General features: G+C 48.9%; 1 protein-coding gene across 2 annotated transcripts in view; it reads left to right on the top strand.

The window, feature by feature from the left end:
- B3GAT1 (beta-1,3-glucuronyltransferase 1) overlaps nt 1-13,580 on the top strand; it is a 66,007-nt gene that overhangs the window by 39,760 nt on the left and 12,667 nt on the right. Inside the window, exon 2 of one of the 2 annotated variants that reach the window (XM_082330618.1) lies at nt 12,105-12,223. In XM_082330618.1, the coding sequence (XP_082186744.1) occupies nt 12,220-12,223 (4 nt within the window). In that variant the 5' untranslated portion in view covers nt 12,105-12,219. Of the gene's footprint in view, nt 1-12,104; nt 12,224-12,398; nt 12,526-13,580 lie in introns of those variants that run through there. The other variant, XM_082330617.1, reaches the window with a different exon arrangement.

Genomic DNA, 13,580 nt, shown 5'->3' with positions numbered 1-13,580 from the left:
TTTTGCACTAGCAGGACACGTGTGTGGAAGAGGTGCTTTGACCTGTGGAGCAGGGGGACCTAAGCTGTCTCCCTGCCACTGCCCTGTCCCCTGGCTTTGGGAAATTTCACAGCTGTGAAGCCCCTGGTGGCAAAGGATTTGTTACAATCCTCTGAAGCTGTCACCCCACACATACACCTCCTTTCTTCCTCCAATTTGTCTTTTAATAATGCTGCCAACATTATTTCTCATCGCTGTCTCGTGTGCTCTGTGCTCTGCCTGGCAGTCCTTTTTGTCTCACCCAGGCATCTCGTACCATAACGCTCTAATGGGAAGAGACTCTGGCTGCTGAAGTTAATAACTTATCCGACAGCCTGAGTCATTCTTGTTACAGAGCAAATTGCGAACTATGCAGCAATCCAGGGCTGAGACCCTGGTCTGTGGAGGGAAAGGAGTTGTGGAGTAGGTGAGTGTTCGCATTCAGCTTGGGATCAGCACGTGCACTCCCCTGCTGCTAACACTGTGGTGCACTTTCAGCTTGTAAATCTTGGGATGCTTCTCAAGCACTGTTACATTGGGTAGATGTGGGAATATGGAGGATCAGGGAGTCCAGGGAAACCTGTTCGAAAGGGAGCCTGCGGAGGAGGCAGAATGAAATGAGGTCTTCACTCTGCACTGACAAAACCAACACATTCAGAGTGACTGAAAGAGGAAGCTCTTCTCTTTGTTGTCAACATGACAGCGACTCGGAGGATCAAGTGTGCCAAGACGTCCTCACAGGCGTGCTGCATCCCCCATTTTCATAGCCTGCATTCTGCATTTGTCAGAAAGCCCCAGTCCCTCGAGCTGCAAATAGGCTTTAGGGCCACCTGCAGCATTGAGCCCTTCTGAGTCCAGGCAGCACTGATTTCTCCCTCTCTGTCTCAACCATCGTTAGTGCTCTGGCTCATTATCAGCTGAGTCAAAGAGTTTAGTAAGTCTTGTTTTTAAAGATTAGTCACCTGTAGGAATGACATTTGAAAGACTGACAGTTCCAATCAAATGACAAGGGCTGCTCTTATGCTTGAATATTTCTTTAATTAAAAAAAGGTAAAATCAACCTGACTAATTAAGTGTTGTACCTTGAGATACAGCCTAGGAAAGTACAGATGTGGTCCTAGTCATTTGAGGAAGCTACCAGGCTGCCATCGCGTGGGTTGGACAGGCCTGAAGAGAGTGTGATGGGTCTGTGCTGTGGCTCTGCCGATACTCTCCTAACCCTGTTCCCTCCGTGGGCAAGGGATGGCCTGCCTCTCTGTCCCTGCCATGCAAGGTTGGTGACAGTCGTAATAATAACGATGTAATTTGCCTGGTTGATTTGAGATGCACCGTAATTACTGCATGATTACAATATTCTTAGAGCAGCCATTACAAAACCCTCCAGTTTCTCAGAGCTCCCCAAGGGCTTGTCTCACTCCTCACCTTGCAAGTAAAACCCTGCAAGGGAGTCTGTCTGTCCATCAGCTGTATCTGCATCTCTCTCTGTGTCGGATTACATGTGCGTGCTTTCAGCCACTTGTAGATTAGAGTTCCCTGGTGCTGAGGCACTCTGCGGACCACAGGGTATATTTCCCTATGTGCCAACTAGTTTGGTGGCAGGATGGTGCTTGGCCGAGCAGGTCAAGCTTTTGCAAGTGTTGAAGATGCTCTTGGAAATGGCAGGGGCTGGCAAGTGGTACTGGGGAGCTGGGCAGCAGGGAGAGGCACTCGTAGGTGCCCATCTTCCTGCTGCTTCACTGCTTTTTTGAGTTGGGCTGTGAAAGTGTTGGCTTAATTCTGTCTCCAGCTTTTGTTTGGCTTCCCCATTTCTCATTCATATGGAGAAGATCTGGGCTGGGTTTGGCCCTTGGGTGATTCTAAAATTAGGAGAAATGACCTTCCCCAGGCATGCACACCAGGCTGTCAGATTGGTGTGAGTTGCACTTTGCCAGCACCTCAGGCATCAGTGCTTGTGCCATTTCTGTATTTAGCCTGTGAACTACTTGAGCCTTGTGATTCCTGTCCAAAAGTAGGCAGCTATTTTCATCTCACCTCTAGAGCAAGCTGAGGTGCAGGTGAGCCAGAATAACTAAGCCACAGGGGAGGCCAGAGTCAGAACGAGACTTAGATTGGAAGCTGGACAAACTGTTAGATTTAGCCCATGCCTTTCCCACTAAGAGACAAACTAAGAGCCAAATCCCACCTCCTTGGGCAATGCTGGAATAGCTCTGGGTTTATTGGATTTGCGTATGGGGTTTTTATGCTAGTAGAAGAAAAGAAATGGTTTCCTTCCAAATGCCTCTCAAATGGAAGACAGGCCATGTTATTCTCGCATGTCAAAGGAGGCAAAAGCCTCCGTGTTCACTGTGGAGAAAGGAGGTGAGGGAAGAAGGACGAGTGCATCACGGGAAGCCCTGTGTGCTTCCCTTCAGCAGGCACAGTAGGGTTAGGAGACCCTGCTGAATTTCAGCAGGGACCAGAAATCGAAGGGAGATAATTTTAAAACAACCTTCCTGTTTCCAATGAGAAGGTTATGTATGTTTGTGGCTGTACTAATGGACTGCAGAACTGCAAGCGGTGATTGATTGTGTTGCAAGCTGCTGAATTATAGTTTGGCATTTGCTTTATCATCCCAGATCCCCCCCTTCCCTTTCCGTGCTGTAGCATGAAAGAATCGATGTTAATCCTTCAGTCCCATTAGTGACTTTTGCAGAGGTTGCAGGCTGTCAGACTCTCTATGCCCTGTTTGACCACCCAGCACTGAGCAGGGCTTAGGATTTGAGCCTCATCTCTTTAAAGAAGCCATCTAATGGGGATGGGAGCTGGGGGGTTTCTCTGTAGGTTGGTGTAGTGGTTTTGGCTATGATTTTTTGACTGACTGCTAACCAGGGAGCTGAGAGCTCTGAGTGCCATGCTGCATCTTTGCTAGATCTGTCCCTCAAGGCCATAGGAGAGAAAACCTGCAAGAAATACTTCTGTGACTCAGTGAATGGCCCTGTCCCTCCAAGCACGGCTGCTACGATATAAATATATTTCTGCAGCATTGGGGTATGCTGTGATGCTGCAGGGTTTGTGGCTTGGGCAGCAGCTAACAAGGACTCTTGAACAGGCTGCTTGAGTAGGGTGCAGCAGCTAACCTGGGAACCCTGGCCCTGTTGCAGGCTTGTCTGCAGTGAAAGGTAGTTTGCAATAAGGCAGAAATTTACATGTGAATTTAAAGCTCAGAAGCTCTTCAGCTCGAATTACCTGCATGGCTGCTCTTAGTGCCTCTGAAATACAAAGCAACTAATTCCAGGCTTCCGCAGCTGCCTCGTGAGCAGCACGTGTTGGAAGTGGCGTTGTGGGAAGGAGTGCGGAGGAGACGCCACGTGTGAATTTACAGCGTGCTAGGAGCACTCTGCCTCCCCTAAGCAGGAGCAGCGCCCTTGTGCTCCTGCGGCAACGGGTGCTCTTGGCTGCCTGTCCGGAGCACCTCTCAGCCTGGACATGTGCATGGTATCAAGCAACTCTGACAACAGCTCCTGCAAAGCAGTTTTTACTTCAGTGGCATCTTCAGGGACTTGTGCTCACAACAGCTGGTGTTTTCAAAAGTAATGGAGAATTTGGATGCCTGCATATTTTTTTCCCCAGCCTTCAAAAAAACCCCGCCTTTAAGATACTTGATGTTTGCTGTTGTAAAAAAGAAAAATTGTGCTTTTGAAAACTAAATCCCTTTTTAAGGTGTTTAGTGTGCACAGTGGTGGCGTGCTGCAGTGGGAGAGGGCTAGCTTGCTCACTAGCTCTGCAAGGCTTCTTTTTTTCCCCTTTTTTATGCATTAGAATCAGGTTATTAATAACTCTTTTTAAATAGAGCAGGATTTCTTTTTTTTTTCAGGGGTGAAAAAGGGAAGAGCTCAATAATTAAAAATAAGTGCTGATGGCTATGAAGCCAGGTCTCAGGTACGGAGCTGGTGAGATGCCTTCCAGCTGATGCTGAAAGGCGTGTGCCACATGCTGCGGGCCCTGACCTGCAGCTGAGCGGGGCGGTGGGCCCTGTTGCACTCCCCCGGCCTCGTCTCCCCAGCAAGTCAAGAGGCAACAGCGTGTGTGGGAGGTGAGCAGTCTCATCTCCAGGTCTGGAATTGGGAACATATTGCAGAGCCAGCTGGGAGATAAAATTAGGGCTCGTGGCTTGCTGGGCACAGCTCTTCATATTTGATGGTCATATTTGTGAACTTTCCCAGGTGCAGTGTGATGGGAGGCAGCCCCCAGCATATCCCACCAGCCCGGGGTTCTCAGATGCACCCACGGAATCCCACGCCCTGAATTTAGACAGTATATAAAAGCCTAGGACTTCTGTCAGCCACTAACAACAAAAACTGTGAACTGCGTGGTGGTGAGGTAATCTTACTACAGCATTAGCAAGCATCGCAGTCCTTCTTCTGACAGCCACGTCCGTTCTTTCATCACCCAGCTATGTTACGCATGTTTAACTTATTAGGCTTCCTTGGGTAGAGGGAGAAAGGCAAGTCCACGGGGAGCCTGGTGTTAGCTTGACACGTTTGGCTCAATGATTCAGTCTTGCAGATCCTGAAACAGTGGCCTTCGCTGGCCTGCTGGTTGGAGAGGTGAGGCTTGGTCGTTATGGCCTGCCGCCTCTCTTACATGAGGAATCATGTGGAAGTGTGTGTCTTCAAATCCTTTGGACAAAGCATATGCAAAGCTGATTATGGAGCTGTGGAATGCAGTCCAGTCGTGTTGAAATTGGGTCATCCTTTGTTAGTGTCACTTTTTAAAATCTATGGAAGGCAGCGGTGCACAAAATATTCAGTGCAATGGAGACCACAGAGGTGGAAATAGAGTGTCTGGAAATATGTCTGTCTCTGACAATGTTGATGTTGTCTTAGATGAGCAAAGGGGATAACTCAAGGTATCGTTGTCATCAGTTTGAGAAGAATTGATGGAGAAGCCCTTAAATGAGCTAAATGTTGGAGCACTCTCTTCCCAGGACTCATTCAGCATTCACCCACAAGCAGCCTTAAAGTAAGTCGAACAACTTTTCATGAGTGTCATCAGCATTTCCCCTAAGAAAACAACTCCCAGTTGTCTTTCTATTTTGGAAGTGGGCTGTAAGTCAAACAGCTTTTCATCTTGATGGAGACGCTTTTTAAAAACCATGTGTGAAGTGCAGCCGTTTATCAAGAAGTATGGGGTGCTGTAAATGCTTTCTCATCCAAGACCTGAGTCAACCCACAGCTTTCCTCGCTTGAGAGAGAGTCTGGACCAAGCGTTGCCAATCCTGACTGATAGACCAGTGCATCCTCTGAAAGCAGTAAGGGCAGCGCTGCCTCTACGACAGACAGGATTTCTCGTGTGGCCAGGCCAAGACTGGTGAGACTCTTCCAGGCACCAAGGATCCACATCAGCCTTGCCACTTGCTGTTGCCAAGTGCATGGCACATTTTTTGCTTCTGCCTTGCTTATCACAAGAAGATTGCAAAGCCCAGGTTCAAAAGCACTGTAATGAAAGGATACCTGCCCCTTCCAAGGCATTCCCCTGTGTGTCTTTGGAGCAACAAGGAAAGCAAGTGCAGTGACAGTAGCTAAGGATCTTCGAGAAATCCTGGACAGCACTTGGGCACTGTGGTGAGGATTGCAATGTAAGAGCCTGTACAAGAAAGCAAACACATTTAGGACAATGCATTAAATCTTTTAAGGATTTAACAGATCTGCCTTGCTGTTGGAAGCAGTGAAATCTTGGGACTAGGCAGTGTAGTCAGCCTAAGAGCAGTGCCATCACATCTCCTGTCCTCTTTCTAGCTCTGGCCACCTCTACCGGCGTCTGCAGAGGCGGAGCAGGATAGGGGGAAGATTAATCTGGAGAAGAGAAAGTTTCTGATGCTTGTTAAAATTTAGCTGAAGCTCTGAAACTCAAATGTTTATATGTTTTCCAAACTGGTGGGTGGTTCATTCTAATTCTGGATATGCAGTTTATTCACATACACAACTAATCCTTTTTCGAATCCTGTTAAGTTCTTGTTCTTCTCAGTATCCTGTGGCAATAAGTTACAGAAGCTAATTGTGCTTGTGTTGAGCTCCCTTGATCCACTTTGCTCATGCTTGCTTTAAATTTTAAGTGTTGTTCTGAGAAGCTTGGTTAATATTTTTTTCTGTGAGATAATCTGTGTTCTTGATCCCATTTGTTGCAACAGGGCTCAAGGGCTCAGGACTGGAAGGGGAGAGTAGGTCAGGTTTTGCTTCAACTGGTGCAAGGTTGGGGAAATTCTGCAGTCTCTGTGCCTCAGTTTCTCTAACAGCTTGGAAAACACAAGGAGTGGCCACTGTGTATGTATCCAAGGCAAGTGTAGTGACAGAACGAGGGTTTGCAGGTGAAGCTGAACAAAAGTATCGAGTGGAAAAACAGCCTCCTAAACCCCAGCTTCCTTTCCAGACTTTCCTATTTTTGGCCACAGGAATTATTTTAATTTTTTCAAAGAAGAAAACAAATGCTGGATGAAGAGATGATGCAAACCATCACCCTCCATCGCAGACCCAGTCTGCATGGGCTCAACATTTTTGATTCCCGTGAATGAATCCGGTTCTCCTCTAGCTGGCAGATTGGTAACGGTGGTCTGAAACATTTCTGAATCATTCTCACTCCCTTTCTTGACTTGCAATTCAAGCTTCGCGTTGTACAAATCGGCTCTAGCTCGAGGATGGTGCATTGCCCCTTGCGGCGGCGTGCAGCCTTCTGGGAGGGCTGGGCTGCAAAGCCTCTGTCCTTTTCTCCCGTGAGTCGGGAGAATCTGAGGTTGAAGTTAGCACCCCTGATTAAATCCTCGAAGAACAAGCAATTCTGCGTGCTCATTACTCAGTTCTGGCTATGTTCTGCTTAATAACTAAACAGTAATTAGCTCCACGGTTTTGCTACTATACTTATAATAGCCCCCATTAAAGTTATGGGGTTTTTAGGCAGTAATGGCTTACAGAGTAATTAACGAGCAAGAGGCTTTTATTACTACCTTTATTTTTAGCCTGTGCTTTACAAGCCTTTTCTGCCAAATACCAAACTCTTAGACAGAGGCTTGTCGTGCCCGTCCCCTGCCACACGGTGCGGAGAGGAGCAGGGCTGCGTACCTGGAGCCAGCCACCAGCGTGCCCGCCTGCGGCCGGGGGGAGCCCAGTGCCAGAGCCCTTGTCCCCAGTGCCTGCTGTGCTGTGTGATTGCATGGGAGAGCCGTAATTGCCCTGTGCCTCAGTTTCCTCATCTGAAAAGTGGGCACGACAGTGCTGCGCTCACGTGCCTGCGGCCGTTTTCCGTGCAAACCGACTGGCTGAGGCGTGTGAACTTGGATGTAAATTCAAAAGGGTTTGTTGGCTTGCAGGGGCTGTGGCCCAGGGGCTCAGTGGATTGAGGCGGGCTGAGCAAAAGGACCAGCTCTGGCTTGTGCCGCTCCTGCACCATTTTTCAGCAGGGATCAGAACCAGTTGCTATTGCAAAGGTGAAAGGTGACCCTGTGTTTAGGTTTCGGGGGAAAAGCTATTAGTGAGAATATACTTTGTATCCTGAAGTATGAGTGTTTATTTTCTTTCTAAAGCTTTTGTTGTAGGATTTGGCTGTGTGTGTTTGTTATTTCCTGGCTGTTTTGTAATACAAGTGAGTGTTTGGTATGTTTGTTTGGCTTTTGTGTGTGTGTTTTTCTTACATCTAGACGATATTTTTACTCCAGTGACTTATGTATATATACAATGTCAACTCAAGCAATTCTTTAGTTTAACATGTTCTAAATCACTTCTGTTCAATGGGGGGAAACCAAGCAGTAATGATGCTGGGGCTGATCAGCCCCAAAGGAAGAACGCAGGTAAAACTGATTATAAGTCAGATTGCAGATCAAATCAGTGTTTCCTACAGTAAGTGTCAGAGCTGATGCCGATTAACTTGATTTAAAAAAAGAACCTTCAGTGTTTAATAATCCAGCATGTTACTAAGACATGGCTCCAGGATTTATTAAAGCTTTTTTATTAGATGAGTGCCCTTTTAATATTGTCATGCCTTGACACCATTGCCCTCTGCCGGAGGATATGAAATCTCTTTCACCATGTGGCAATAGCCATTCTGCTTGCAGCATGTCCAAATATATTTCTGCCAAGGAAAGTCTTTCCAAACTATGCAGAACACCTTTGTTTTGGAGGTATTTTAACCCCAAAATCTCTTAGATTTGAGCTGGTGATTTGTGTCTTTTGCCTGATTTTTTCAAAACTGAAAAAAGAAAATATACTTTCTGTAGTGGAAAATAGAGTTTGATCTTTTTAATTAATTCATGTTTAAATTTGTTCCTCCTCCTTCTTTTCCCTGTGGAGGAGGAGGCAGCAGAAGCCTAAAACTGACAATCTGAACAAAGTCAGGTTTTGTTTTGAACGTTTTCAGTGGGAAAAGGAGAGTGGTATTACGATGGGGCAGGGGTAGAGTGAATGCCTTGAAGGTGAGCATAATTTTCCCCAGACTAATTTTTGGCTAGCCTCACTTGTGCCATAAACAGCAACAAAAAGCATCATTTGGCTTTGGTAGCAAGGGATTTTTTTGGATGCGGGGCAAGCCCTCTGTCTTGGGCTGTGAAGCTGTGACTTCTCTCGCCAGCAGTGTAAAATCGCAGGCGACCATGTATTTCGTAGCTGATGATGTTCACAGGAGAAAGTGGATTTCACTTTTTGCAGCTTTAACATGTGACGGTGAGGTGGGAGCGTGGCTTTGTTACACCGAGAACTGGCGTCACCCTGCACTGAGGCCCGCAATTGCATTAGCGTGTTGGGAGGGAACACGCTTGAAATACTTCATCTGGATCCACATTTCATAGCGCTCACAGCAGCCCCAAGTGAATTCTTGCGATGTCCTTCAGTCAGGCTTCTCAGGGTCATCAATAAAATGAAATCGCTTCAGGAATTAACAGCGAGCAAATGTCTTTGCTGCAGAGCAGAGTACGTGGTACGCCGTGGATGCCGATGGGCAGCTCGGCGTGCAGAAGCGTGGGTCAGCAACTGGGGGTCAGGCTGTGGTCTGTGGCTCCACGTTCTCCCCCAGCCGACCATCGCCATCTGCGATTCGGATCTATACTGGGGTTGCGTCCCTTCGGGCGTGCGGAGCGCGCTGTATATAGGGAAGGGAACATTAATTACAGCCAGTGGCGCGGGGTATCTGATTCACATCTGCAGCCCACACTTGCTGGTGGCGCAAAAGGAGCTCAGCGTTCAGCCAGCCCCAGGAGGACATGGGGAGGAAGCGTTCCCGTGGTGGAGAGCGCCGTCCCCGGGAGCTCTCGGCTGCCAGCCCGAGCAGAGCTGCAAAGGAAAGCCGACAGCTCTCTGCTGGGGCACGAGTGGGCTGTGTTGGCCCCTGGCAACCAGAGCACCAAAGTGACAGATGATTGACCAGGGAGCTGCTAAATGCTCTGTAGCAAATTAAAAGGAATCGATCCCAAAGAGACCAATGCACAAATCATTGGAGCCTGCTCATTTTCCCCTGTGTTGAGGGGAGGGAAATTAGAGTAGCACCCCAGCCCAAAGTTGCCCATTCTCCATCGTAGGAAGCCCAGGGTCAGCCTGTCCTATGGGAGGTGCTGACAATTTGAGCCTGGATTGGCAGGAGGCAAGAAAAAGGCATCTTTAAGGTAAGAGCACTGTATTTGGAGGCAGCTGCCCTTGACAAACGGGGCGTTTGATGCATGCCAGCCCACTGTGGCAGCTTGCCAGATGCTGTGAATTGACTCAGAGTGGCTCTTTTAGCATGTCATTTCCTCCCACCCCATCTCCAGTGGCAGAGTCCTTTCCTTGGTGCATTTGCAGCGAAGGCACTTTACGGCTCTGCCCTACAGGGATGCTCAAGGGACATGTTCTGGCTTTATTAGAGGATTCAAATGATGCCAGCGCTCAGTGCCCTCTGTTCAGGCACTGACAGCAACTGCTGGGACAGCAAGGATGAGGCCAGATGCTCTTTCCTGAGGGCACTGTGTGCTTTGGCAGTGCTAGGCCAGTGGGATTTCTCTGGCTCTGATAGCTGGACAGGGATGCAGCAGAAGGCTGATGTTTGCTGGAATAATTCCTCCTCTTCCTCCCTGGTTTATTTTGTCTGGATGAGGCTGCTTTCTCCAGTTCTGAAAAAAATAGGGACAAATCTGCATTGCTGGGAGATGCTTCCTTGGAAGTCTGGAGGGTGTCCAGCTGCACAGAGCATATCCTTGGGCTGTGAAAAGCTTTTTTCTGCTGGGTCCCCATACCTGACTGCAGGAAACCCTACTTTCTCTAGAACCAAATGTGTTTGGTGGTTGGTTTAGAGGTTTGTCCTTATATCCTCTGGAGACCCTTCCAGAAGACTAGCTCCCTCTTACCACCCTCACCAGCTGCGGCTTGCCCTGATCCACCACAACCTCCTTCCATACCGCTGGGTCCTTGCGTTTCCAAAATGCAGTTTGCCAGCACGTCTGCTGATTGCATCCTCTGACGAGGGTCTCCTGAGTGAGGCTTTGCCTCTGTGCATGGTGCCAGAGGCGGGTGGGTGCACGTGAGGAGGATGGGTCCCCAGCTCCGTAGATACTGGCACCGTGATCTCTGGCACAGGTTTTTGTATGGGAGATTGCAGGCCTCGTGCTGGTGAGGGACCTCTGGGTGGGGAACTGGCTGTTTGCTAGAGCTGACTGGAAATTTTTTGACGAGTTGGGTTTTTGTATGTGTGGGAAAAAAATGGATTCACTGAAACTTTCATTGAGGGACATTCACATGTCCCTGTTAAGGACAAAGGCCAACCTGTGTTTCCCCTCCACCTTGTTTTCCCTGGTAAATTAATACCTCTGTGATTGAAGTGCTAATTCGGATAAACCAGGTTCTGTCCAGCAACTTGAATATCACTTGGTTGCACTTTAAAAGGACAACCCGTCAGTTCTTGGAGTCATTTCACTTCAAGTCTTCTGCTGGGCTCAGTGCCGGAGGCTGACTGTACAGCCCAGTGGTCAAGGCATAGCCAGAGGAAATTCAGATCAATCCAAATTGGGCTACTCAGGGATTTGAACCGGGATCTCTCCGTGACTGCCCCATGCAACCAAGAAACAGCAAGCACATTTGCAAAGTAGCATCGTATCTGCAGCCCAGGCTTGAGGAGCTCCCCTCTGATTTAAGGAGGGGATCTGATAGTTTCCAGGGCACTGCAGCGTCAGTGACTGACCAGCCAGCCAGCGGCTGTGCAGTGGGAGATCTGCTTTTCCCCAGAGCAGGCTGCTCCCTGCCTTCGACTGCGGTATTCTCTGGGCTCTCCCTGGTCTGCAATGCAGCCCTTTTAGCAGCGGGCTAATGCGTTCCCCCCACGTGGGAACAGTGGTACTAAACTGCTACCCATGTTTGCAAACTGTCCACCGTGAGTGTCCCTGCTAAGTGATGTACTTTGCTTGCCAAGATACTTGGATAAAATACAGTCTGCTTAAATCTTGTATGTGCTTGTATTGAATCAAACTAAGCCATTGTGGCAGTTTAATATACTCCAGTCGCAACACCTCCGAGATGGAAGAAATGAACCTGAACAGGCCATTGGAAGCCCAGTTTAAAACTGGCTGCCTCAAAGATGCCAGCGGGATGGTCTGAGCTGCGGGGATTACAATGATGGGCAAAACGCAGGGTCACTAGCTTTGCTGGAGCTGCGTTCCCAAGAGCGTAGGTGCAGTCACCCCGAGTGCTCTGCCTGGCAAAGGGAGAGGGCCTGGTGGGTCAGAGCACTTGCTGATGTGACAGGCAAGTAATGTGGTCGTTATGGTCTCTGCTTCCTCCTAGGGGCTTGGGCCTAGCACATGGTGTTGTGAGGCTTGGCTGCCTTGTGGATGAAGGCTCCTTTTCCGCTGGGGGATGGTTCAGACACTGTGGCACTGAGCAACTTCTGCTTGGCTGAAGCAAGGGACTTGCTTGACAAGTGGATGCAAAGGAAAGCAAGGCTCTGGACACCCAGGAGGCATCTCTCCCTGGAGGGGTGGGACACATTTCTGTTGCTCACTGCCTCAGTTTGATTTGCTCTTCTTGAGGAGGATTTGTGAACTCTGTGGAGCAGCTCCCTAGTTCTTTTCTCTGCCTACTCACCTTTGCTCTGTGTTGCAGGTTTCCTTCCAAATGAGTCCCTGAGGTTCCTGCTGGCAGCTTCAGCAGTGTCCCGTAGAAGTGCCCTCCTGCTCCTGGTCTCAGCAGCCGAGGCCCCTCCAAACCTGCTTCTGCAATGGGTGGGTTGTAAGCACTGGTAAGACCTGCGAGTCGTGTTGCCTTCGCTGCTCTCTCCCTCTCTCGCGTTCTCTCTCTCTGTCCTTGTTCCTTCTTGCCCATTTATTTCTGTTCTCCATGTGCTCTGCTGTTCTGTCTCTGGGGTTTTCACTGTCAGGTAATGAGGAGCTGTGGGTCCAGTCAGTCTTGGAGATGCCGAAGAGACGAGACATCCTGGCTATCGTGCTGATAGTTCTGCCCTGGACACTACTAATCACCGTCTGGCACCAGAGCACCATTGCTCCACTGCTTGCAGTGCACAAGGGTGAGAGAAATCAAACCAGCCCATGCCAAATCTGTGCATCCCTCCCTCGTCCTCATCTCCTCTCTCATTTCATTTCTCCATGGCAGCCATGCTCATCTCAGCTCCCAGTCCATGCTCATGCAGAAGCCTCCCCACTTCTGCTGTAGGAACAGCCCAGGGCTCACAGGGGTTCTTCAGAAAACTCCAAGCCATGGGATATGCTTACTGCACTTGGAGAGCTCTTTATGGCCTAAATCCAGAGTACTGAAGGAAGATGCTTTTCTTTGTTCCCTGATGATCCGTAAGAGAGGAGTCCCTTCCTGCTGGCCTTCGCAGCGTTCTGCACACAAGTTAGTCCCGCAGGAAAGCTGCAGAAAAGAGAGCAGAGGAAACAAAGCTGCCACTTGAGACAGCTTGTCTGGGAGACATGAGGCAAAGAGCATTTTTTAAGTGTCCTCAGGAAAGCAGCAAACTGGTGCTCTTGCACTTGAAGGAGAAGGCAAGAGCCAGCATCTCACCCGACTGTTTGGTGGAGTTACAATGCTACGAGAGGGTCACCTTGCACGCTACCTGTCACACAAAGCATTAAATAGAGCCCTGGCCCAAATCAGATGAATGCAGAAAGTTCTGAGGGATCCTCTCTGGCCAGAAGGGCTCTAGTTTTTATCCTGTTTTTGGCATAGCAGCAATATCTAGGGGCTGTGAGAGCTCTTTGGGGCTGGAAGAAGCCTCGCTGACGACTGCAGTCTTCATTCTTGGTTCTGCCCTTCTGCTGAGGGCAGGCAGGTCAGCTTTGGGAGGCTTGTCTGTGGGGAAGAAGGCCAGCTCATTTTCCCTCTCTGGTCCCTTTCTCTGGGAGATTCTCTCCCCTTTTCATTTTAATGTTTGCACTCATCCTCCACAGTTGCTTATCCTGTCTGATGTGCAGTTTGAATTGTCTGAAGTTCAGAGTCTGTCCTGAGCAGCTTTACCTTTCCCCCTGGAGGACTGCCAGCTGCCCATGAGGCTTTGGGCAGTTCTTAAGGGAAAAATGCCTGCGATCCCCTCTGGAAGGTAGACGGTGTTTCAGAGGATGA

Source organism: Platalea leucorodia, assembly GCF_965183815.1.
Source record: "Platalea leucorodia genome assembly, chromosome: 20".
Classification (NCBI taxonomy): Eukaryota; Metazoa; Chordata; class Aves; order Pelecaniformes; family Threskiornithidae; genus Platalea; species Platalea leucorodia.
The sequence above is the reverse complement of the archived record's forward strand: the minus strand, read 5'-3'. Positions and strand labels throughout refer to the sequence as shown.